Source organism: Helicoverpa zea, chromosome 23 (assembly GCF_022581195.2).
Source record: "Helicoverpa zea isolate HzStark_Cry1AcR chromosome 23, ilHelZeax1.1, whole genome shotgun sequence".
Lineage (NCBI taxonomy): Eukaryota > Metazoa > Arthropoda > Insecta > Lepidoptera > Noctuidae > Helicoverpa > Helicoverpa zea.
The window spans coordinates 3018874-3045472 of record NC_061474.1 but is presented as its reverse complement, the minus strand read 5'-3'; the positions used below and the strand labels follow the sequence as shown (position 1 = coordinate 3045472).

Genomic DNA, 26599 nt, shown 5'->3' with positions numbered 1-26599 from the left:
ATCAAATCGTAAGTAAGTAATAATGAGGAACAACAATAATGCGCTCACTCAATAATTGCTAGCACGAAACTAAAAAATAGAATTTTAAAATTTCTTTGCTTTCTAGTTCAAGGCCAGAGGACAACAAGCGTCATGCGCGAAGTTAATAAATCCTTGCAAATTATGTAATGTAATATGCATCATTATTACTTTAAAAGAAAGTTGAAATTCCTTTAACAATCTTGCCAAAATACTAAAACAATTCTTCAAACAGACTTATTGCATTTGACATAAGGTTCAGAATAGTACCTACGGATTATTAAGCTACGTTCTACGTTGGTTTTATTAATCACGCGCTCCCTCTCTCGGCCGGCTGCTAAGTTATTTCGTCGGTGTAGAGACTAGAGATCGTGTCACATCGTGTATACTCGGTCTTTATTCGGTAAATCGGTTTAATACGATACGTACGACAAGCTCATACTCGCCCTCGGATACGTTTTGGAGCAATATAGTGTTTCGCCCGATATATAGATTCAGATTAAGCCGATATCGGATTTTAGATATTGCACCAATATATAGATTCAATATCTATATACGTTTTGTATCACCCACTCCTAGTACTCAGTACAAGTACAGTACTACAGAGCGTGTGTACCTAGTGAAAATAGAGATACCTTCGTTGAATTGAGTTATTTTAATACGTAGACAGTTGGCATCAGGTTTCGTTTTAGTGTACCTACTTTTAAAACTTAACTAGGATAGCATTTATCGCATTAGACTGTTTTCCGACAGATTATTTACTTTAGGAAGGAACTTATTTTTCAAGGTTAAGTTTTGAAAATAAAAACGTGTTATAAAACTCGGGCACGCCGCTCGGGTGAATTACCTACCAATATTATGTCTATATTAAAATTACTAACGTCCTGACGGATAAATACCTACGATAAATATCAATGGCTAACAGGCCGTTGTAAATTAAATACTTAAAATGTATTGTTTCTAGTGCCAAGATTTCTCAGATTCTAGTAATTAATATACCTAACTAAAGATAATAAAGTTTTATAGATATTAATAATCTGCCGAATTCCTCGAGAAAACATGTTCAAACTATCAGTCTCTCAGTCAGTGCTAAAAGGTGGACTGAGAAATTACCTCCATTACCTCTCCCCCCCATCCCTGAGTACTCCCCCCCCAGTTTTTTTTTGCTGCGGCTTCCCTATTTCATTAAACCACCCTTCGCCACTGACTCAACAGCGTTAGAAGTTTTCTTTCTTGAATTGGTTTCGTTGTTTCTTTTCTACCTATTTAATTTCGCTTTCAAAACACTATTTTGAAAATAAATATCATTTATAGATTGCTTTTGAAGTTTGGGGGCTTGTTAGTGAATGTAAGTTGTGTGGTCAGGATATTCGAGCGCGGCGGGTGCGGCGCGGGCGCGTGCGGCGCGGCGCGGCGGCCGGAGCTCACGCTGGAGGCGGCCAGAGATGCCGCCGCCCGCCCGCGGCAACCCCTGCGCGCCAGGCGCGTCGCCACCACCGCCAAGAGGAAGAAGGTACCGTATTCTTAACATAATTACTCTCGTATTTACATAGCAGATATACACCCTCTTTGGAATAGATTAGGTGACTCATTACTATTTTATTTACATTAAAAAGTAGGTGGTATGAAATGCGTAGGTACACATATGGGCATTTACTCCAAGGCCGCATGTAAAAGCCTTCTCTAGCACTCTGAAAGAAAATACAATCTCTATTTACCCGCCATATCAATCTATAATGTAAGTCAAATATGACTATTTAATAAGTATCTATAGAGTTTCTCATACCAATACTTTGTCATAAGACTCACTCATCAAAACCGTGCACCTAGCTTTTGATGTTTCGTAAAAACCTAGTATAGGTCTAAAGAAAGTAAAAACCTTTAACTCCATATTTCACTTTTATTAACATTCCATCAAATCAATTTAACAGACAAACCCCACTTACTCGCAAGCACACAAACTTACCATGACTTTCTCACCCCCAGGACGAGATAAGCGTAGACTGTCTGGACTTCAACAAGAAAATCCTGCACACAGCATGGCATCCCCACGAGAGTATAATCGCCGTCGCCGCCACCAACAACCTATTCATATTCCAGGACAAGTTCTAGCGGCCCCATACCCGCCCGCCCGAATTACGTCACTCTGTGCTTTGTTTGCGCAATATTACACTGTTACTGTCCAAATGTGCTGTTGGTTGATATTTTTAAGAGTTTTAGGATCGATTGTCGGTCGATTTTAACTGTGGGTTGCAGTAATCGATCCGTTTGTTGAATAGAGATCTAAATTTGATATTAGCTTCATGTAAATTATGTCAAAGGACAATGGGCGATTCCGGTCCAAATGTCCACCACGAACGAGACCTATATGGCTAGATAGCCCGTTAAATATAGAACATATTTTGTTATGAAAGTAAAAAAAAATATAATGCCAGAAAAAAGTTATAGCAAAATAAAATAAAACATTTTATAGATTTTTTCAATTTAATTTTTTCAATTACTTTTCGTGATGTTCGATTTTCGTACTTTCTGTAACTTCTGACAAAATAGAATTGTTCATTATTAGAGAGAAGACACCACCAGTTACTTCGAACTATCTTAGATCCAGGCACCGTTGAGTATATTCAAGCCCTTCTGGCACCTCAATTGGTTCGTGATTCGTACATCCATCGGGCAAATAAATATGGGTTTATATGCAAATGTGTCTTACTCATCTTAGTTTTAGATAAAGTGCGGAAATGAAAGTGGAATAAAATAAAAAATAATAATGACAACATACAAAAACTACCGAAAATTAAGAATACATTTTTGGCTATAACTTTTTTTTGGCATTGTTTTTTTTTTACTTTCTTAGTAAAAGTTACTCTAAATTAAGTGGACTATTTAATTATATAGGTCTCGTTCGTGGTGGACATTTGGACCAAACTTCATACATTCTTGCCCAATCTCCTTTCAATCTGTAATCGTTAGACAAGGAATCGGTTATTGTAAGCCAAAGTTAGTCGATTATTTGGTGATCGATTGGTAATTAATTGTTTGGCGAATTCAAAAGCATTTACTGCGAAAGAAAACAATGATAGTAATACGCTAAATAGTTAGAAAAGTAATCAATCAACAGCAGATTTGCACTAGTACTAATAAATACGTACGTAGCACTCCGCCGCGTGGCCGTGCCGCTTCTGTGCGTTATTAACTCTGTGTCACCGCATGCGGGACTACTCTTATAATGTGCGTATACGCAATGATAGCAATAATTTGTGTTGTATGTGGACTCAACCGCATGCGGGAACTATGTCCGTACCTATAGTGATATGTTGCGTTTCTTGTTGAAAAATTTAGATGTAAAAACCCTCACAAATACCCTTTTGAAAAACACAAAACCGCATGCGGGAATAATTCGTGTTAATTTAGTTTTTTTCTAATTCAGTTGACGATTAACAAATACTGTGCTCAATATTTTCTCCACATTAAGCTCATTGTAATACATAGGCGATGTATCGAGTTCTCGGTGCGGGCGATATCGATTAAAACTTGTTATTTACAAGCGCGGCTTTCGTGACGTCACATATCGGAGCAGCATCACAATTTGTTTAGCCGCCTTAGTGTTTAGCCCGAATGATGCTTTAAAACTGGTCTTGATTTAAATAATTGTAGTCTGAAGAAATGTAGGTGTTCTAATGTTTTTGATTGCCAAACTCAGTCTGGGAACATAGTAAATTACAATTCATTAAAAAATAATAAAGTCACTTGACAACATAATCTTGTGGCATACAGATAGAGTTAAAATTGTCCCAACCATATTATTTTTGTTCACCCCTACTTGGTTCTCACATTTTACTCCTCATTGGCAGAAGTTGACACAAACATCGACATTGTTTGTCAAAAATAAAAGTAAAAAAAAAATTAAAAAGGTCTGAAATACCGATAAGGTTTTGGCAATCAAAAACACAGAATATCCCATTTTTACGTACCACTTAAAACTTTAAAATGTAAGTAAAAAATACGATAATTTAGAGCATCTATGTACTGAATCCGTCGTTTGCGCATCTGCTTTAAAACTTAAGTCGTTGAAAGCCGCCCTTGTATGTGCTGTGTTTTATTGTAGCGAGGGTCAATGTCTTTCCCAAATGTTTTCTCAAAAAAGTGAGTTTATTTGACCTGTTTGTTTCTTCAATTTACACATTCATCTTGAAATTGTGAAACAAGAAAAATTTGTGAGAAAAAAATATAAGACAGCTTGATACGCTTTTGAAAAGCATTTCATACTGATACCAGTGATTTTGTAATATCTTTGCCCCATACAATATAACACAGCATGTAGGTAGATAGGAACTAAGTCCGTTAATTCAAATTTTCTGAGAAAAAAAGTAATTTATACGCTTTTCTTACTTAAGGTTCTAAGCGGTAATTAAGTATTTATTGTTTAAACATTAAAAACGATCCTTTTTTAAGGACTGGACACATCCTTTGTATGAGATTAGTTAGGTGTAACGAATGTCTTGGCGTGGATTAACGAATGTATGAGATCGGCAGACTATGTATGTCTCCATTTTGTATGATATGTATGAGATTTTCTTTGTCAGCGATACGTCATTAATAATTATGTAACTTCCCTGTATCCATTATGTAGGAATTTAATTTTTTGAGTATATTATGAAGGTAACATAAAACTGCGGTCGGTCAGTTTTTTGTTTTTTGAAAATATCTTATGAATTTCGCATTTTAAGTTAGTAAACGTCGACAATATAATCTTGAAATCCATAATTTAAATAGACTTAGCAGTTTCATTCGTACATATCTTCAAGCTTAATGAATGATCTCTCCACAAATGTTCAGATCTCATACATTAGTGCTGCGCTGAAAGATCGGTCAACTCAAGGTAATGTTAACCGGAATGGTTTTACTTGAAGGAATCCACCGCCATATTTGAAAGTCTGGTTTGTACTGTCATTGTGAGTTATTGTAAAAAAATCCTTATTTGTTAACTGTAGGATTCGTTTTTCTTTATGTGGAATTTCTCATCTGCCCTAATAGACATTGTGTCTGGTCAAAAGTAAAGTAAAAGGCGTCTTATAAACAAAAATGTCTGAGTGTGGTTGTGTCGTGAGATGCAACTATACCTATCTATTGTTATTTGATGCTCTTACTTAAAATTGTTGGTTGGTTGTTTCTCACAGTTTCGTCCAAAACTCCTTGCTAAGTGTTTTCTCTAAAAGTCAAATCAATGATTAAATAACATTTTCTAATAAAATTCTCAATGTCAGTACAAATAGGACAGCTAACATACGTAATTGAGACTTCTGCGTGATATAGCCGTTCAAAGTTGGGCATTGTGCCTTACGCTCGAACTTATTGATATAATATTTTATTTATTACAATATTATTATGTATTTTTCTAAGTTCTTTGTGATTTGTTTTTATTTTGCAATCATTGGCGATTAACGTTTCTTGTTACGATTATGATTTAAAGTTTTTTTTTTAAGTCTTGATGTGTTTGTGTCGCGGTACTTATTTGAAGTAGTTATTTTTCCTCTTTTCACATTCTGTAATAATTATTTTTTGATTTCATACTTTCAATTTATTTCATTCTTTAAAGTCAAGCTAATATTTCTTATAGATTTGTGAATCTCAAATAGTCTCAATATTTCACTTTATTCAAACTTACAAAGACTTTTCAAAATGAGTACCCACTAAACTCATCAAGACTACCGTTATTTGTAATTTCGGCGTATATTACTTATTGAAAAATTGTGATTCGAAGCTTAACAGTATGGTTATTATATAATGTAAATATGTAGTGTTGAATGGAGGCCTGAACAGATAGACTATGTCACAACTGTACAGTTAATATTATATGTATTTTGTGTAAAGCTTGGAAATTATGTTCGACTATACGATATGAATTTGTTTTTAACATGTGTCTTCGTTAACAGCTAGATTAATGTATCTACACTTATACATAATTTTGTAACTGAAAATTTGTTTTAATAAATGTTAATCGAGGCTTTAAACCAACGTTGCATCGAGCGGAATCTTCCTAGAATACATAATTCTGTGTTAATAGTTAAATGGTAGTGTTATGAAGCTAGCCACTTATTGAGATAAGTCGAAGTGTCGCTCGATAGAACGTACCCGCGGTGTCTGTTTCTGCAAAACTTATAAGTCTGCGTAAAGATATCAATAGGATTTTGAAATTGAATCAAACCTTTACAAAAGGCCTAGTGTTATGTCCATAAATCGTGCATCGTGTGTTTATCATCTGTTTGTGATCGCTAGTATCCTGTACTTATCTAAATTTTTGTACATAAGTCATGTGTTCCGATTGTTATGATAGTTTTGCAAGGCGGACCCCCAATCATTTGGTTCTGTACATAGACACGTAACGGCTAACATTATTTTAATATTCGGGTGTATTCAGGCCCCCTCCATAATCTCCACAACATTTTTTTTTATGTTCATCGATTTGTATAGGAACTGCGTTAAGTTTTATTTTTATTTCTTGTCGTCTAATTTGTAAGGGGCCGGTCAATTCCTTCTAGATGTTCCGATAATAGCTGAACACGCTGTTTCGCTATGTCATTTAAAAAATGTGTGATATTTAAAAATATGCCTATGCAGCTTGAACTGTTTCCTCTTATAAACGTCTGCAAATAATGCACATTGTCTCAGCCGGTTGTAAGGGGAAGAGTGTTATTTTTAAAATATATAATTGCTTCAAAAGCAATAAATAGTATAGGAATTGACTGTTCCCCGCGAGATCCAATGTAAAATATGTCGCTCTGTAGTATAAATGCAAAGACATCTTGTATAGAGTGTGGTTGCGAAGCGAGAATGCGAGCGAAACAGGTGATGAGTGAGCTATAATTTAAGTACTAGTTTATAGTTAGGCGAAAACTGTGAAAACACAGAATTAAAAAATCAGTTTTTTTTCCTGTATCGAGGGATCAACAGATAATGCTTGATAAATGTGATAATGTCGCAATAAGCGGTGTGTTGTGGTCTGCGGACGAAATGATGATGTGGATAGACTTTTTTTTTTCTTTTTGAGGTACCGTTTTGCGCTGTGACGAACCTCGGACAGTTTGCTGACAACGAAACCTCGTGCTGTCAGTGTGAGCGCTCGCGTCCCTGCGCAGGCGCACGTTGCGAACTACAAGCTACCGGACCAATGTTTTCGTTATATCTTGGTACTGAAAACTTTGTTGGGCTCGTAAATCTAAATCTGTAGTTGAAATTGATAATTTACTGGCGGTAATTTCATAACTACCATAGCTAAGGGTTACTGATTCGGTATTTCGCGGTAAAAAAAGAGGGAGTTAAAATCAATGTGCCATGATCTACGTCGGCTCGGTGGCGCGGGCGCTTCACACGGAAAGAGTTGTTGTTAAATCAAAATATTTCCTATAAATAATAAAATTTTTATATCTGAATTTACTGAGTTTTTATTTTCATGGCCTGGGACGGTAGGTGCGGTTCTCTCCAAACCTAATGGCACTTCGCAACTTACTTTTGAATGGTTTGCTTTGCTAATAGAGAGATAAAACTTTTATTTCAGCACGAACAAAAATACATTGCAAAGATACACAGTAAGAAATGAAACAAAGGTGGGTAATTAAAGACAATAAAATTGGTAAACCCAGTTTAATTATTATAAGTAGGGGTAAGTACAATCATTGGGGTTTACTCAGCGAGGGTTTTTTCTTAAATTATATTTTTGTACTAAATGTGACCAACTTGACTTCTGTCTTTTATGTTCCTTTTGTAATATGTTGTACCAGTCTCTTTCTATTTTATGACATATAAAATTCTCGCGATAATCTGGGTGTGCTAATACGAAATCTTCATAAGTTGCAAATAATGCGTACCAGTAATAGTGAAAGTGGATAGCCTCCGATTTATCCTTTAATACCTTTCCAGTGATCAAGTCTTTGGTGTACTCTTTAGTCATCATCATTCGAGCGATATGAAGAGGCTCGTGTTCATGCTCTCTGAAGTCATTAATTAAACTTTCAACGCGGGCTACATCAAGCGAAGTAGAAAAGTGATTTTTATTCCCAGTTTGGTCAGGCTCTGTTATCATGTCAAACCACTTGAGAACGGTTGCATGGAGTCGAATCCAGGTCCTTATTTCTTGTCTTACATTGTTGTACCGCTCTAGATATTTGTTGTCCTGAGGCATTTGTTCACACTTTTTCTTCAACTTTTTCTTTTTGCAGATGAGATCTGTTATGTACTCAGGCATGTACTGAAGGCGGGGCAGTGGGTCCGTTTCGTTGCTTATCAGATCTGGCTTCGGTGTCAGAAAGTTTCTAAACCTTGCCTCAATTTTGAAGAATTGAGAGTTCATTATAAGCCTCGTGCTATATGGGTCTGCTTCCTCTGTTTTGCTCGACTTTTTCTGTTTTACCATGATTATGGTCTTCGATGCCGACTGAAGCCCAATTTCCGTCTCTATGTAAAGTACCTTTTCTGGGGTAGGTGAATTGATCACTGTAAGGTATCAAAGTAAAGTGAATTAAATGTCAAAATACTACTCTTTATACCCTAGCAAGTAGGCCCCCACTACATAATTCTTGTTACCTGCTACAATTTTGAAAAACCAAAAACTAAGCATTATTAATAAATACTTAAAAACAACAGGTAATACAGAATAGGATTATACATACATCTATTGTTTTTATGCTAGTTTGTTATATAGTGAGTTCCATTGTAAAATATATAGCCTCACACAAATACAAACTTCTAAGTATTAACTTAAAACAAAAGCTTCTTATCATGCATAATTTGCAAGCTAGGTGTTATAAACTTTTATAACTTAACACCTTTACGGATTATCCACTGCAAAATACGTTGTTACCATTATATACCATACCATTACTATTCTCAGAGAATAAAATTAGGAAGTAGTTTCCATTATTTGCGGAAACTTTAGAACGCTTAACGAGTATACCTTTAATCTGAGCCTTTCCTAGTGTGTTTTTGTATAAAGCAGGGAGGGGACACTCCGTACATTTTGACAGCTAAGTAAACGAAGAGTCGCCACCTTTTATTTGGCCCGGAAACTATTTACTATCTAAAAGATACCTTAAATTACCAACAGATGGCACTACACTATAATCGATTTTGTTTGTTAATATAAAATTATTTATGCAATATTAATTAGAGAAAAGTATGAGGAAAATATTAGACACTTTAAAAAAAGATAAAATAGGCGAATAAATTAAATACGGTTTAAAAAAGCACAAATATCAAATTTCATCTAAAAAGACCTGGTGTCAGTATTCCAAGTAACTTAACAAAACCGATCATAATAATATCAATATGGCGGTTTTTTGCATTCCGCATACACGCGTAAATAAAAAGTAATATATAATAATTATTTGTTTTCCTTCGACCTTTTACTATATTAACGATGACATTTTCTATTAGGGTAAGTAGCACCATGTAACTATAACGATAACCAATGTTATAGTTATATGGTGCTACTTACCCTAATAGAAAATGTTATGAATATGATGCATAATTATAATATTTTTATAGCTATAGCTATGTAGGTAGTTCGGGGCCAATTTAGAGAAAGATGGCGCATTGTCAAATTGGGTTGCAAGAATAACACGTGAGTGGGCTCTCTTTTCCCTATATATTACTTTACTCTTTGGTATAAAGTTACTAATTTTTGCTACTATCTGAACGCTTAAAAAATACCTGTAATAGGATAATCTCTAACTACTTCGTCTTGGAGCTAGACAATGATGTCCTTTGATTTTATTCGCTTTTATAGACGACTCACTGACCTAAGCAATAATACAATTGCTACGCTTAATTACATGTAATTAAGTACGAGCGCACGAAACTCCATGGCTCAATCACTGTACAAGCGCACAAGGATTCTCATTAGTTCTTTACAAAATAGGTACTTAGTACTTACAGGATTTCCCGTTTACAATGCTAAAGCACTCTGACGATGAACTTTTCAAAGATCGTTAAAATAAGTTTCGTTCGAATTTGAATTTTGACAGCAATGACAACCTTGGGCTTGACACTTGACAGATCAAAACTTACACTACGTTCCATATGCAGCTTTCATCAATAAGTGACACGGAACACTATAATACAAATAAAAGCACACTATTTAGGTATTTGAACGATCTTTATTATAATAAGTTTAGCATTTTGTAACTAATGTGTAGACCTTGCGATGGTTTTATAAAAGATAAACGCTTAACCACTCGAACCGAACTCGAACGACAGATATCAAAGAGTAGAAATAGATAACATATGTCCTATTAGCAAAACAGTAAAAAACTACCCTTCAGATTACAGGAAAGTGCATTCTGGTGTACCTCAAGGAAGCGTATTAGGGCCGCTTCTTTTTCTTATCTATATTAATGACTTCCCAAAATCAATAGAGCATCCAATGATTCTATTTGCTGATGACAGTACAGTCATTTTCACAGAAAAAGAGCTAAAGTCGTTAGAGGCCGCTATCAACACTACCCTCAAATTATTAATAGAATGGTTAAGAAAAAATAATTTAATTATTAATTTAAAAAAAAACTAAAATTGTCACGTATCCACAAGAAGTGCAACATTCCCTAAATATAGAATATAAAGAAACACAAATTGAAGAGGTGAACAGCACCAAATTTCTGGGAATTTGGATTGATAGCGACATGAAATGGCAGACGCACATCGATACAGTATGTACAAAATTAAACCAATATTCATATGCATTATTCAAATTAGCTAGGGTAGTGGATCCATCTGTTGTACTAACAGCATATCATGCCTATGTGGCATCTACTCTTAAATATGGTGTCATATTTTGGGGTAATGCCACTAATGCTGATTATGTATTTAAAGCACAAAAAAAATGTGTTCGTAAGTAGTTGTAAGCCTCATTTCCAGAATTTAAAAATATTGACTTTTCCTTGCTTATATATTTATGAGGTAGCTGTTTTTGTCAAGACTAATATTAATATGTTCGCAAAACCGCAATCCAGGCGAAATGCGCTAAAAATTAGTTCATTACCGCATAAAACCGCGCTTTTTGATAAAAGTTTTTTTAGCATGTCTACCAGAATATATAATAAATTACCTGTAAAAATTTTGAAAACTTTAGGTTTAAATGATTTTAAGAAAAAATTACAAACATTTCTAATTGATAAGGCTTATTATTCAATTTCAGAATACTTAGATGATAGTTAGTTAAAATTGTTATGATTTATTATAAGTTTAGTAGAGATATTATAAGTTTTGTTAGATTTATTATAGTTTTAGTAAGATTTGTTAGTGATAATTCAATATATTAGAAAGATTAATGTAAGTAACCATATAAATTTTAACTAGTATTAGGTAATTTTAATTAACTAGTATTATATCTGTACGCTCTACGAGCAGGGCATAGTGAAACTAAACATTTATACCAACACCTTGTAACCTACCTATGTTCACAAAATAAAGAACAGAATAAAGATCTTATCTAATTGGCAAAAAAAAAAAATCCTTCTGTACATACGAGGACTGTTACATACGTACATTAGAGGAGTACACAAAAGGAGTATATAGGAGGAGAACATAAGAGGAGTCCATAAGAGGAGTACATAAGACACTACATAAGAGGAGTACATAAGAGGAGTACATAAGAGGGGTACATAAGACACTACATAAGAGAAATACATAAGAGGAGTACATAAGACACTACATAAGAGGAGTATATAAGACACTACATAAGAGAAGTACATAAGAGGAGTATATAAGACACTACATAAGAGAAGTACATAAGAGGAGTACATAAGAGGAGTACATAAGACACTACATAAGAGAAGTACATAAGAGGAGTATATAAGAAACTACATAAGAGGAGTATATAAGACACTACATAAGAGGAGTACATAAGAGGAGTATATAAGACACTACATAAGAGGAGTATATAAGACACTACATAAGAGAAGTACATAAGAGGAGTACATAAGACACTACATAAGAGGAGCATATATGACACTACATAAGAGGAGTACATAAGAGGAGTACATAAGAGGAGTATATAAGACACTACATACGAGAAGTACATAAGAGGAGTACATAAGACACTACATAAGAGGAGTATATAAGACACTATATAAGTGGAGTACATAAGAGGAGTATATAAGACACTACATAAGAGGAGTACATAAGAGGAGTATATAAGACACTACATAAGAGAAGTACATAAGAGGAGTACATAAGACACTACATAAGAGGAGTATATAAGACACTACATAAGAGGAGTACATAAGAGGAGTATATAAGACACTACATAAGAGGAGTATATAAGAGGAGTACATAAGTACTCCTGTACTCCTCTTATGTACTCCTCTTATGAAGAGTATATAAGACATTACATAAGAGGAGTACATAAGAGGAGTATATAAGACATTACATAAGAGGAGTACATAAGAGGAGTATATAAGACACTACATAAGAGGAGTACATAAGAGGAGTACATAAGACACTACATAAGAGGAGTATATAAGACACTACATAAGAGGAGTACATAAGAGGAGTATATAAGACACTACATAAGAGGAGTATATAAGAGGAGTATATAAGACACTACATAAGAGAGGTACATAAGAGGAGTATATAAGACACTACATAAGAGGAGTATATAAGACACTACATAAGAGGAGTACATAAGACACTACATAAGAGGAGTATATGAGACACTACATAAGAGGAGTATATAAGACACTACATAAGAGGAGTACATAAGAGGAGTATATAAGACACTACATAAGAGGAGTATATAAGACACTACATAAGAGAAGTACATAAGAGAAGTACATAAGACACTACATAAGAGGAGCATATATGACACTATATAAGAGGAGTACATAAGAGGAGTATATAAGACACTACATAAGAGGAGTACATAAGAGGAGTACATAAGAGGAGTACATAAGACACTACATAAGAGAAGTACATAAGAGGAGTACATAAGAGAAGTACATAAGAGGAGTACATAAGAGAAGTACATAAGAGGAGTACATAAGAGAAGTACATAAGACACTACATAAGATGAATACATAAAAGGAGTACATAAGAGAGTTCATAAGAGGAGTATATAAGACACTACATAAGAGAATAACATAAAAGGAGTACGTAAGAGAAGTACATAAGAGACGGAGTACATGAGGGAGTACATAAGAAGAGTACATAAGAGTACATTAGACATATTGTATTTTTCCCTCAATATATGTTGGCGATAGTCTACATTACTTAATATGGTAAGGATTCAACAAAGGTACATAATAAATGAAACAGAAAATTAGAAAAAAAATCTTTATTCATAAATAAGTACCCAAATCACATGGTATCACGTCACCACATCGGCAATATTCTCTCGAAAGAAAGAAAAACAACAAAATATACTAATTATTCATACTTATTAACTAAACAATAGAAATGCGTTCAACTAAAATACTTTCCTAGTATTCTAGTATATTTTGTAAAGTGCCACTAACGGTAATTTAATATTGCTTAAAACTACGGCATAATTTTACGTAACGGTACAGAAAAATATACTTTGATTTATACATTCAATATTACAATATTTTAGATGACTAATTACATTGAAATATTAAGAGTCGCTAAGGCATTTTTTTCAAAAAGTACCACCTTAAAAAATCTTGTATTAAGGCCAAATAAGGACTAAGATAAAAAATGTGCACATTTCAACATTGCTTACATATGCTTTTAATTCATACAATTTAAATGGTTTATAATCATTTGTCATGATTTAACTAAGTTTTCTAGCAGTAATATACTGCTAGGTTTTACAGATTATTTAAGTAAATTATCACATAATATTCTGTAACACCAGAGAGACAATATAATATAGTTATTCGCTATATACAAGCTACCCGACAGATAGGATTTCTTTCACAATAAAATTCACTAAAAACTGAATTTAAAAATAATCTTCTACCATTTTTTACCTTACGTACATAATATTTTGGTATTGTGAAAGTTACCCGATTAAACTAAATAAAACCACTAAACCGAAAATATAGATTAGTCACAGTTTTAAACCGGTTATTGTAAGGATCGATTCACACTAGACATACTTTAGTACCTAAGTTGTGTGAGCAATTGAAAATATTTATTTCTATTATGTATAAAAAATAAGTATGCTCAAATAGGCTTATAGCTTTTTATCTTGTATACTTTATTTTATATATTTCTGTGGAAAACATCAATCCTTTAGTTATCAGCAATTTGTGACTCCTCACAGACGTTACGTCTTCGTTGGTGGTCATTTGAGGGGTTAATTTCACACAAGAACAACCCTTGAGCATGTTAATTTTCTGCAACCACATCAAAAAACCCTTGATACCTCTTTAATAAAAATAAAAAGAACATAAATGCTGCATTTTGTAAGTGTAAACGCGCAAGTTATTGCAAACTTGTACTATTCGTTCGTTATTAAGATTAAGATAATTCTTAATAATAAATATTGGTTTGTATGTTTTTTTCGACTCAACCAGTTCGTACTAGTTTCAGCAATATTACTGTATGAATACAGAGGATGTGTGAATCGACCTTAATATTAAGGCCTTGTGTTACACGTATTTCGTACATTTATCAAGAATAACAGTGCCTAGTAATTGTTTAGGTACCTTATTTACCCTTTAGATAGGGGTTGAAACTATGAATGACCCATTAGGGTACATAGCTTAAGCTGTTTTAGCTTTCAAAGGTAAAGTATGTAATAACAGATTACCACATATCATTTTGTGTATAGTTAATGCTTTTGTAATAAATATTTTTTTTGTAATAAAGCATTTACTTCAATTTAATTACAAAAGCATTATACATTTAACTTCGACCTGTTGTAATTGTACACACAGCAAAATAAATCTTTAAAAGTCCCAACTCAAAATATTCTCTTACCCTATCATTACTCCATGTAACCAAAACTAATTTTGACAGTTACAATTTTTGAATTTTTTAACCGACTTTCCAAAAAAAAAAAAACGATTCTCATTTCGGATGTTTTAAACTCCTAAATTAAACTACGTTTTTTTGAACCGTAACCTCAAGTATATTAAAGCCAAAGTTATGGCAATCCACGCTATGGTAGTGAGGAAACCATAGACCACTGACAGGTCGGCGAACGAGGCTCCTTTCTCCATGATGTCTCTGAGAGATTTGGAGGGAATTGTGAAGGGGAGAGTAAGGGCTATGATACGAAGTGTGTAGGACATACCTTCTAGAGGCCATAGGATACCTGGAATGAAAAATATAAGTATTAATACCTACATGTAAAATTAGGTACAGTTTTTGACAGGCTTGTACCAGAATCTTTTACTTCTAGAGTGTATATCAATTGTATTGTATATCATAATAACTTCAACCCACGTTTTTTTTTGCCATTTTTACCTACACTAGAAGTACCGTTTATAAAATGTGAGTGTCACCTAACTCATCTTCCGACGTGATGTTCACATTACTCAAAAAAATGTATTGTAAGGTATTTATTTTTAAGTCTCCATGGTCTTTCTTGCCGGTTAGTTTCGACGAGACCAACACCTTGAAACCGTGCAACTAGCTTAATTTTTCATAAGAACCTTTTGACCTAACATTGAACTATTTGAAATAATCATCATGACTTTGACCAAACACTCTAGTGACACGCAGTTAAAAAGTAACCCTTATGTCTTGACGGTAAGTCATGAAAATAACACTTTCAAATTCAAATAGTTTCATCTTCAAAAATGTAAAAAAATGGATCTATACCATTTTTAAATTTTTTACACTGGTACTTTCCAAAAAAATACGAGTTCCACTTACCACACAACAGAATCATAGGGTAAAAACTGCCAGTAGCGACGAAGAAGGACATAGTGTGGCTTGGACAGTAGACTGACAGTAGGAAGCCATAGCACATGCCGCAGATGCCTTGTAGGAACAGTAGAAGGCCGCAGATCAGCTTGGAGCCCACTGAGGGGATGCCGTAGCCGATGAATGCGAGGGCCATCATTTCTATAGTCTGTGGAGGAGAAATTTAATTTGAAATATATGCTTTAGAATATAAAAAAGAGTCGAATTGAGATCCTCTTTTTTTGGAGAAATCGGTAAAAAAAATGCATAATAGCGCAGGCACTTCTTTTTTATATTGGTACTTTTGGGATTGTAATCTTATTCTAAACTAATGTTATGAAGAGAAAAGATTTGATTGTTTGACATGAATAGGTTCCGTTATTACTCAACCGATTGGAAAAATTATCTCACTGTTAGGAAGCTACATTATGCCTGATGAACACAGGCTATATTTTATTCGGGTATGGGTAGTAGTTTCAACGGGAAGCGGGTGAAATCGTGGGGGAACAGCTAATGAATAATATAAGACCATCTTCATTTTTTTATTATTAACACGCTTATCTGTGTATTTACAGAAATTCTTAGAATCTTAATTTGACCCACTTCCCGGTCTTCTACTGGTTTGAAATTTTGCACAAGCTCTGAGTTCTGATGACAATACATGACTAGCTAAGAAACGTCATTACAAATCCAATATGGTGGCCTCTCCAAAGTGGCGGACTGGCTGTGCTAAAAGGGTGTTTTTTTTTTTTTAATTTTATATATTACTCTCGTTTCTCAAAATTAATCAAATATCTCAAAACAATTTAAAACCTTACCTGCACAAATATAATAGTACTCTGCAGCGTAATATGAACGTTGAGCATCTCTTTAGGCTTGACGCCCGCCACCGCGCTGCGTTCCCACACTCCCTCCAGCCGGTCGGAGATCATCAGCGTCGATGTCACGATCGCGGATAGGAAGAATATTATACTGGAATGTGTTTAAAAGATATTTTAGAATAATATGTAGTGGAAATACAGTATTTCAGCGCAGTCCAAGGGGTACTTTTAAGTCTTTTTTTACTAGAGGTTTTTTTTAACGAGTCGAAACATCTGTTAAGCCATTTTTTGAGAAAATGTGTGCTTCGCGAATGTGGTCGTTTGACGGGTTATTTTAGTTTTGTTTAACGTGCCATAATTTAAATGGCGAAGTTAAAGTAATCAGGCCCAAGTTCACCGTTAACATACATGTCATTGTCAGTTTTCTTCTTTGATTTTCGACGTCTAATTTTTGAAGTAAACAGTTATTTTAAGAAAACCTGACGTTTCTGTTGACGGTGAGCTTAGGCCTAAGTTGATTTTTTTGACGCTACTTAACTTGCCCTCTTCTTGAAAATACATAAGATACAAAAAATAACACGAGATATTAGATATATTCTTTTTTTATTTAATAAAAATAACGTAGTATTTTTGTAATACTCACGTGATGAGTATCCCGGGAGCCATGAAGCTGACGACTTGCGGTTCACTCTTACCGTACACCGGCTTTTGGAAGTGCACTGGAATCTGATGGAATATATATTACTTACTGCACTTTATAGTTGTGCATGCATGCATTTAAGTAGATATGTATTAAAATACATAGATAATTCTATCATTTATCTAAAATACATATATTTTTCCATTACCCACAGATGGTAAAGGACGCCGATGGCTTTAACCAACGTTGTAGAATGTACATATATAAGTATAAATAATTAAATTATAGAATGACTAGAAATGGGCAGTAAGGCGAATAAGAATAAAAGGACAACGCGATTAGTCATTTGTAGAACTTTATTTGGTCTATGACTCAGCATTGAAAGAAGTTACAGATTGAAGTTTCTAACATAGATTTAAGTTTTTTTTTATTCAGTAATAATGTCTATATAATATAATATGTAGGTATGTAAGTCTTTAAGGTTATCTATGGGCCAATCCAGCCTGAAAATAAAGAGATTTGATTTGATTGAAAGTATGGCGAGACGACAAAAAAAGGTTTTAAATTAGGTTGGCTTTTTAAATACCTATAAAATAAAAAAATAAAAACTGCCATTTGGCCAATTTATTCCCTGTATTCACCTACTTTAATTATGATGTCAAATACATATACTTACTCGTATGAACATAATGATGATGATGTGTGCGATCGATAAGAAAATGTCCAAAGCTGTTGTGCATAAATAATGACAATAAAAATAATAATTATGAAGTTCTGAATATTTTTCACACTTGGGTAGTTTTTGCAATAAGTTGAAAAGCATTAAATTTTATATTATTTGCAATAGAAAATTGAGAAGGATGTTTATTTTTTGGTGCATAAATATTCAATAAATACAAAAAATATAGGTACAAATAAAATATTAAATAAAATATAAAAAATCAAATCATATGTGTAATAATTAATGAAAATTTCGTGACAAGCTGTGAAAAAATATCTACACCAACGGAAACGTAACGGGTTTACAAAAAAAAAAAAAAAAAACATTAAAATAAATTACTTATTTTAAGTTAGTACGAGAGATTTTGTGTTTTTTGGAAATAAAAAAAATAAAGTTTATGTCGAAAATACGAGTTATGCCCGATTCGTCATTTTAGTGATTTGGCATCCATAAAAAACGTGTCCCAGTTGGTCATTCAATAAAATATTTTATTTTGCTTAGTCCCAATTGGTCATCCGTACTTTATTTTGTAAAAAGTACTGTCAACAAGATAAGCTTTACAATATTGTAATATGTTTTTTTTTATTTATTTTGGTTATGTTTTTTCCGAACATGGCAAGACGCTATTAATAAAATCGCGATTTCAACGGCGTCACACACCGCACGGCCAAAACCAAAATACCAGGATCGCATAAATCAGATGAGTAATATACCAATCAACGAGTGTCCATGGAACTGCCCACCGTGTACTAAGACCGCATAACTTACAAGAGTATAGCAGTCAAGAGTGTCAGGATTTTACGTTTTTTTCCTTATTGTAGATAAACATACCAATTTACACCATCATTCATCATTTTTATGTATACAATCTCTTTTCTAGTTATGGGCCCCTGGTACTTTTATTACCGGCACAAAAAGTATCGAGTCACATTTTCGGGTTTATAAAATGCCCATGTTGTCTACACCTGTGTTTTAATGTAAATTTTATTATATTTATATGAGAGCTATACCTTTACCTACATCAAAGTTTTTCATTTAAAATTTCTTCTAACACTTTTATTTCTGACGTGAAATTTTATGCGGGTGACGAATCGGAACTCAAAATTTAAATATTAAATTATTTATTTTGCTCGAATGACCAATTGGGATTTGATGTATGGAAAAAATAGTTGGTGACCAATCGGTACTAATGACAAATTGGGAATAACTCGAAAATACTAGCATAAAATAGTTAAATAAATAAAAATAATAACTTAAAAAAATAATACAGACCTATAAACGGATAGAGGGGACATATGTATAATTAAGAACAAGCAATGTCAAAAGTTACATTTATGATAAAAATGACTGAAATAACTTTCGTAACTGAAATAATACTATAGCAAAAATAGCTAAAATACCTGTACTAAGTTTTCTGGTCTTCCACAAGCCTTCATTGCTCTCCTCGTGAAACTTTCATACGCTTTGTGCAGTTGACTTTTCATGAAGTTCGATATTTGATGATCTGTGGAGAAAAATAATTCAAATAAGTTTAAATTGTAGGTGAAATTATTCATATGAAGAAATTATGAGATAAGGAGTATTTTTGTATTGAAAAATAAGTCTAAATGACAAAAAAAATTTCAAATTTCTATTATCTTTCTGGACCAAACTTAGTTGTGTGGAGTGGCTACTTTTTATATAGTAATTCGTATTGTCCGGGTAACTGAACAGATAGGCAGTCGATCCATGGGGTACACTGGTACTGAGACTAATACGCGTCTGGTTAGACTGGAAGCTGTCGCCAACATAGTTGAAAAAAAACAGCCAAGTGCGAGTCGGACTCGCACACAAAGGGTTCCGCACCAGAGCAAAAATGAGCAAGAAATCACGTTTTTTGTATGGGAGCCCCCCAAAATATTGATTTAATTCTATTTTTTTTCATTTGTTGTTATAGCGGCAACAAAAATACATCATCTGTGAAAATTTCAGCTCTCTAACTATCACGGTTCATGAGATACAGCCTGGTGACAGACGGATGGACGGACGGTCGGACGGACGGACGGACGGACAGACGGACGAACAGAGGAGCGAAAACAATAGGGTCTCGTTTTATCCTTTGGTTACGGAACCCTAAAAAGGCTAGGCAGATGATGGTCTTTTAGCTACTGTTTACTCACTGGTCATGTCAAGCCACACACTGATGCTGCTATCATCAACATCGTCGTCCACTTCCCCCTCCGACACGCGCTTGCCGAGTGCACTACTGCAGTTCTGAGAGAAATGTAGGGCGCCGTACAACTTGCCTAACCTGATCTAAACTGCCTTAAAATACTTCTAATATAGATATCACCATCATCTCCTGAGCCTTTTCCCAACTATGTTTGGGGTCGGCTTAAAGTCTGACCGGATATAGCTGAGTACCAGTGTTTTACAAGGAGCGACTGCCTATCTAACCTCCTCAACCTAGTTACCCGGGAAACCCAGGTGGATTACCCGTAACGACAAAGCGACAAAAAAGCGACAAAAAAGTGCCAAAGGTGTTCAATGACAGTAGACAGAGTAATTTCCAAAATTGTCAATTCTGTATTATGTGCAGCACTCACTCGTCATGTCAAGCCACACACTGATGCTGCTGTCATCAACAATATCGTCGTCCACCTCTCCCTCCGACACTCGCTTGCCGAGTGCACTACTGAAGTTCTGAGAGAAGTGTAGAGCGCCGTACAGTTTACCCGTTGATACTGCTAACCGCGCTTCTTCTGTTGTGTTGAATGTTGTCTGCGAAAGTAAAAAAGATTTGAAGAATATATCGAAAATGTATAGAAATTCTTTGATGGTTTTCAAACGAAAATTTTATTTTAATGCCCTCTCTAAACAGACTTAACTCTGTGGAGATCAAACTGCAGAAGTGATTTAGTTGGAAGGCATCAATCACCAGTGCGCTAAATTCCATAGAATACGAGATATAAGGGTATATAGGTCGTGGTGGGTAAAGGACCAACCTCTCAATTATGAGGGCGCGGGTTCGATCCCAGGTCAGGCAAGTACCAATGCAACTTTTCTAAGTATATCGTAGACACTATTGACTGTGTTTCGGATGGCACTTTAAACTGTAGGTCCCGGCTGTCATTAAACATCCTTGGCAGTCGTTACGGGTAGTCAGTAAGTCTGACACCAGTCTAACCAAGGGGTATCTATTGGGTTGCCCGGGTAACTGAGCTGAGGAGGTCAGATAGGCAGTCGCTTCTTGTAAAGCACTGGTACTCAGCTGAATCCGGTTAGACTGGAAGCCGACCCCAACATGATTGGGAAAAGGCTCGGAGGATGACGAGATATAAAAACTGTTTTTTTTTTTTATCGAAAGTAATACTTACCGGGAATAGTTTTTTCTGCTCCATTTCCTCTAAGAACCAACAGCTCATCATGTAGAGGTCACAAGTTTCGTCTTCCAATACTGACACCGTTTTTAAACTCGTATTTCTGCAGATGTCTAGTCCAACTGGAAATATAGAAACGATAGTTTACAACATTTAGAAGAGGCACCTTATGAAGACGGAGAATCAAGAGAAAGAATGGATTGTGGATAAATATACATGTACAGAACATTACAATATGTTACTACATAATATTGACGAATACTCATTGTTTGTTAAGAAATAAAAGTCAGAAGAAATAAATATCAAGTTAAAGAAAATAAAGAATAAGAAGAATTGTGGTCGAAGAAAAGAAAGAAAGGAAAAATGGCAGAATGGAAGAATGGAAAACCACAAGAAGAGGAATGAAGATTAGAACTTAAATGAAGAAAGACTTGTTGCATCAGTAATTACCAAGAATAATACAAAGTAAATAACTTCTACATACGTGGTGAAAAAGCAGCTTCATCGTTGACCACACCGATGTGCAGATCTCTCGGGTCGTGTCCTACGGCAGCGAAGAACGCTACCACTTGGATGATGGGGAATAGGATGGAGAAGATTAAACCGCTGGAATTGAAAATAAAAATATTATTAATTTATTACATGAGATATTTGTAGAGATACATAGATCATATAACTAATTCAGATATTATTCAGAAAGGTGTGCTGAGAACTTTGGTCTACTACCTTTGGTAGTATGTAAAAATCTATAATGAGCAAAAGCTTGGAATTTGGACTTTCAAAATATTTTTAAGACGTATTCTTAGAGAATTTCTACGAGAAAGTAGCTTAATATTCAAACTTCGATGTATTTTAGGGTGAAGAAAACATTTTCAAAGACAGGTGAGATTTGTCAAATTCAATAGTTTTAATATTAGATGTACTAACGTTAAAGTATTGATTGTTGTAAGGGTTGAAAGACTTACCCTGGATGCCTTGAGAACTGTTGTATACTCTTGATGAAGACGGCTTTATACCTCGACTTCGTTAATCTCTTGCTATCCTTTGGTCTTTTTTCTTTCTTTGTTAATACCTGGAAAATTCATCATGTCAACATTTAATACGGTGGAATCATTTGCAGCGCATGTATTAAAAACTGAACACTGACAGAGAAAATACTAAACTTTGAAAACAGAAAATATCTCTTAAGAGCCGAAGCTTGCTTAGGCTGAAGGGTTATTTGAAAAAAAAATACCTTAGTTCTTATAAATAAAGGGCGTTAGATACAACAAAGGTAGGTTTTTTAAGATTTTAATTAGGTTATCTTGGTACACAGGGCTACACATCAAGCTTTACAAAACCAATTTGTCTTGGACTCGCTTCATTTGATCTTTCTACAAATTGAACGGTCACCATGTACTAGTTTCTTATAGCTTGATGTGTAGCCGTCTGTATTTTACTATTTAGGTATGGGGGATACACATGACCTCAAATAAAATTGGGAAGAAAAAGAGGTATGGGTGATACCCAGTATATGAGTATACTCACGTCAGTACTACTGGTGATGGTGGGGAAGTCGTCTCGCGAGTGGTAGCGGCTGTCCACGCCGTTGCACATCCCGCTCTCGGGGATCACGTCGGGCGATGCCGTGAGCGCTGCAATGTTCATGTGAAGGTATTACGAATATGTTTGGTTGGAACCAAACTTTATGGCGGCTCGCTATTGATTTCGGAAAATATACCTTCATGTGCAATATGCATATATGATAAGTTTGTCAAGAAAAAATAATCTTCATAAAGAAAACAATCCAAGTGTAACTTTAATTTGTGAAGGTTATTTTAATCCGTCATCAGTAAATAAACTAAGTTTTTTTTTAAAGAGAATTGTGTTTTCTTTCAAACCCAGTTAAATATTAGGCTAAAATAAGTTAATATTTTTGTAAAATTATTTCATTAATACGTCAAGTCTATTCTGTTCCCAACTCTGTAAAATCTATCTGCTATATAAGACTATCTACTTACTAGACCGCCTTCTAGGCATTTCATGCTGTCTCATCGCGAGCTTCAAGAATGCCTCCTCCAAGGTGTCACAGTCGCACTTCCTTAGTAGATCCTCTGGTGAGTCCTCGGCTAAGAGCTGACCGTCTCGGAGAAGACCAATCTGGAAACACAGTGGGTTAGCTAAAGTATGGTCGTATGGTCTGGTAGTTCCTAACATCGTTTTGGGTAACGATGATAGGAACGGTAGGGATCAGAAAGTAAAGAATTGTGGATACATGACCTAATTGAACTAAGCAGTCGATATCCATGTGGAATGTAGCCTGACGATAAAGATTTTTTTGATTTGATTTAATTTCAGTATGTTTTTTTTTTGTAATTTTATGTGATGCTGGCGGTAAACAACCAAAAGAAGAGAGCGAGAGGGTTGTCGATACAAATTATGTGAAAATTTTATACTCTTTCTAGCTTTGGCTTGAATGAAGTCCAATATAATGAAGTCCTTGGTGTCCAATAAATGGTAGCCCTACTTATAAGGTCACTTTATCAAAAAGTTGTCACGTAGTCATGTCTATCATCACCCAACACAAAATTGATTGCCTTTCCTTTATTTCTTTGCTATCAAATGCTTAAGAGAAACCAATTAAAATCAATGATTGCGTTACACCAGCTTGCAACTGCGTTAATAATGAGTGGTTATTTAACATAATTACTGCGGTGACCTTGATAGGGTTCTGATGTGGAAGTTTTATCGTTGGCAATTATATTATATTACAACATGATGGTGATGCGACGGTTGAGAAGTTGCGTAGATGTAAACAATGGAAGTGATATCGGAAAAATCTTTAATGGGTCAGGATGTTTTTTTCTGTGAACTAAGTAGGTAGGTTAATAGTGGACAGGTTTTCAGCTAATGATTCCATAGGCTTGAATCTGAATTGATAACTTCCCAAAACCTTTCAGGAGGGAAAAAGTAAGAAGGATCGCGCAAAATTAATAGCTATGAAAGTAACAGTACACTTCAATTAAAAAAACATCCGATTAAATAAACTAATACATATTGAAGAAATATGAAAGTAACTATAGCCGAAATGAGTTTCCTCTTTGAAGAAATTCCTATCCCCCGCTAGACAAGCAGTAAGGAGGTCTCTCTCAAAACAGTTCCCCAACTATGATTGTTCAACTTTTTTCTCCCTTGACAGTTCGTTAATAGATTTTTGTGAAATTGATCACGCGGTAAGGTTTTTTTCCCAAGATTTTTTCTTCAGAGATCAGTATCTAAGTATTACATACTTATACATTTCATTAAACTTACTAGATTACTTTATTACTAGATTTAGACTAGAAAGGCACTCACCTTGTGTGCTTGTTTTGTTTCGTCTATGTAATGTGTCGTGATGATGACTGTGGTCCCTCGGCGCGCTTGCTCCGCTAGGAAGTCCCATATCCTGAAAATAATAAAATACAATATTTAATTTAACAATAAAAGGACCACACACATAAAATGTGGCTAAAAAACATAATTGCGCAATGCTTCTTGGCGACAAAAAGTTTGGCGAGATCTATGAGTCAGATTTTTCATAAATAGAGGTAGTTCTCTAGTTAAACCTTAACCGTCTTACCACAAAAACTTTTTAACGTCAGTTTAAGACTTGTCTAAAAAAATGTCAAATTATGACGTTGACATATGGTTCATTTTGGAGCCACATTTTTTTTAGACAAGTGTAAAACAGTTGCTAAAGTTTTTGTAGTAAGACCATAACCGTCTTACCACAAAAACTTTTAAACGTCAGTTTATGCCTTGTCTAAAAAAATGTCAAATTCTGACGTTGACATATGGTTCATTTTGCAGCCAAAATTTTATTAGACAAGTGTAAAACAGGGTTTAAAGTTTTTGTAGTAAGGCCCTAATAGTTAGACAAAGTGGTCTTTGCTTCTATCGCATTTTATTCGCCAATTTTGAAAAATAGTTGATCTAAAAAAATCATGAGCAAAGCGACCCAATCGGATAAAATTTTAAATAGTCTACCTATTTAATGTATTTATGTGTAGTACATAATGTTCAACTTAGTTAAGACGGTAGCAATGTTTTACATAAAAAGCTTGATTCAAGTAATGTGTAAAGTCGTGTTGGATTGCCGTCTCATCTCTGATCTCCTTCGAGAACGACCGGATGGCTTGGATGCCATTATCAGCTGTAATCAAACTGGCAAAATGAATTGCATTTTCATAGACAATGACATGTTATGATTACATGTGCTTCTCTAAGCAATTTGTTAACCTTCAGTCATAAGCGTGATTGACACATTCAATAATTTCAGGATTTTCCTAAAATTGGAACTCCAACAAAACACAACTAGGACGTAAGTGTTCACTTGTCATCAGTATATATCTGCGAAAGCGGGGCATAAATCTTAATAATAAGTGTCAACTCTTATGAAATGATTTTCATAAAACATAACAGTAAAGTAATTTAGGTTAGAGTTACTTCATAATACTAAAAGACAGTGGGAATCGTTACTCTGCATACTGATCTCAATCAGTTTCTTATATCACTAACTATGGGAATTGGAGCGTTTGCTAAAAATATTCACTGTTTTGTGTACTTCATATTTATAACAATGATTGGAATTGGGTCTGCAGGTTTCTTAGAAAAAGTTGATCCTCCGCCGTTTGCAAAGTTTTCGTCGACCGATAGTTCGTTCGAACTCCTATTCAGTATGAAGATATGCCGACAAAAAAGTTTGATGGCATATACAATTTCCTGTAAACTATGTAAAATAGTCTGCAATCAATGGAGTCATTTGTACTTAAAACTATAAACCATAAGCAATGGAAGATGTTCTAATTGTAAAAGATGTTCAAAACACAAAGTTAAGTGTTTCCTACTTGTGGTTGCATTTTCTTGTCAATATGTCGTATCCAATTAGTATAATTTTATGAATGTTTTCTTAGCATACCTAAGGACCTTAGCCACGTGATATTAATAATGTGCTGTTTGAAGAACAAATGCACAAATATGACATTTGCACTAAGTGTTAGCATAAGCTCTATTGATTTTAAATAATATAAATAACACGTGCGCATACATTGTTTCATAGTAAACAAAATAATAGGAATTACACGTATGCCTTATGTCTCTAGTTTAATGATGTCCTCCTAGCTAGCCGATTATCGGATATGGTGGCTCTTCTCGTGTA

General features: G+C 34.5%; 3 protein-coding genes across 8 annotated transcripts in view; 1 reads left to right on the top strand and 2 right to left on the bottom strand.

The window, feature by feature from the left end:
• The window catches only part of LOC124642013 (protein phosphatase PP2A 55 kDa regulatory subunit), a 65866-nt gene extending 63394 nt beyond the window's left edge, over positions 1-2472 (top strand). For 3 of the 4 annotated variants that reach the window (XM_047180305.1, XM_047180306.1, XM_047180307.1), the window contains 2 exons: positions 1384-1531; positions 2005-2461. In XM_047180305.1, the coding sequence (XP_047036261.1) occupies positions 1384-1531; positions 2005-2130 (274 nt within the window). In that variant the 3' untranslated portion in view covers positions 2131-2461. Of the gene's footprint in view, positions 1-1383; positions 1532-2004 lie in introns of all 4 variants that reach the window. The other variant, XM_047180304.1, reaches the window with a different exon arrangement.
• A 5172-nt stretch (positions 2473-7644) lies between these two features.
• Positions 7645-10028, bottom strand: LOC124642014. 3 transcript variants are annotated; one of them, XM_047180309.1, is made up of 2 exons: positions 9947-10028; positions 7645-8508 (listed from the first exon to the last, which is right to left on the bottom strand). In XM_047180309.1, the coding sequence occupies exon 2, from the start codon at positions 8426-8428 to the stop codon at positions 7703-7705; it is 726 nt and encodes a 241-aa protein (XP_047036265.1). In that variant the 5' UTR covers positions 8429-8508; positions 9947-10028; the 3' UTR covers positions 7645-7702. The 3 variants fall into 3 exon arrangements, with proteins under 3 accessions (XP_047036265.1, XP_047036266.1, XP_047036264.1); XM_047180310.1 differs by lacking the exon at positions 9947-10028 and adding an exon at positions 8969-9030; XM_047180308.1 differs by lacking the exon at positions 9947-10028 and adding an exon at positions 8891-8975.
• A 3299-nt stretch (positions 10029-13327) lies between these two features.
• The window catches only part of LOC124641973 (ABC transporter G family member 23-like), a 61020-nt gene continuing 47748 nt past the window's right edge, over positions 13328-26599 (bottom strand). Inside the window, exons 5-16 of the mRNA XM_047180254.1 lie at positions 24757-24847; positions 23424-23562; positions 22951-23057; positions 22389-22495; positions 21908-22029; positions 21421-21545; positions 20650-20824; positions 19465-19568; positions 17347-17429; positions 16701-16854; positions 15853-16051; positions 13328-15289 (exon numbers count right to left, since the gene is read on the bottom strand). Of these exons, the coding sequence (XP_047036210.1) occupies positions 15075-15289; positions 15853-16051; positions 16701-16854; positions 17347-17429; positions 19465-19568; positions 20650-20824; positions 21421-21545; positions 21908-22029; positions 22389-22495; positions 22951-23057; positions 23424-23562; positions 24757-24847 (1621 nt within the window). The 3' untranslated portion in view covers positions 13328-15074. The remainder of the gene's footprint in view (positions 15290-15852; positions 16052-16700; positions 16855-17346; positions 17430-19464; positions 19569-20649; positions 20825-21420; positions 21546-21907; positions 22030-22388; positions 22496-22950; positions 23058-23423; positions 23563-24756; positions 24848-26599) is intronic.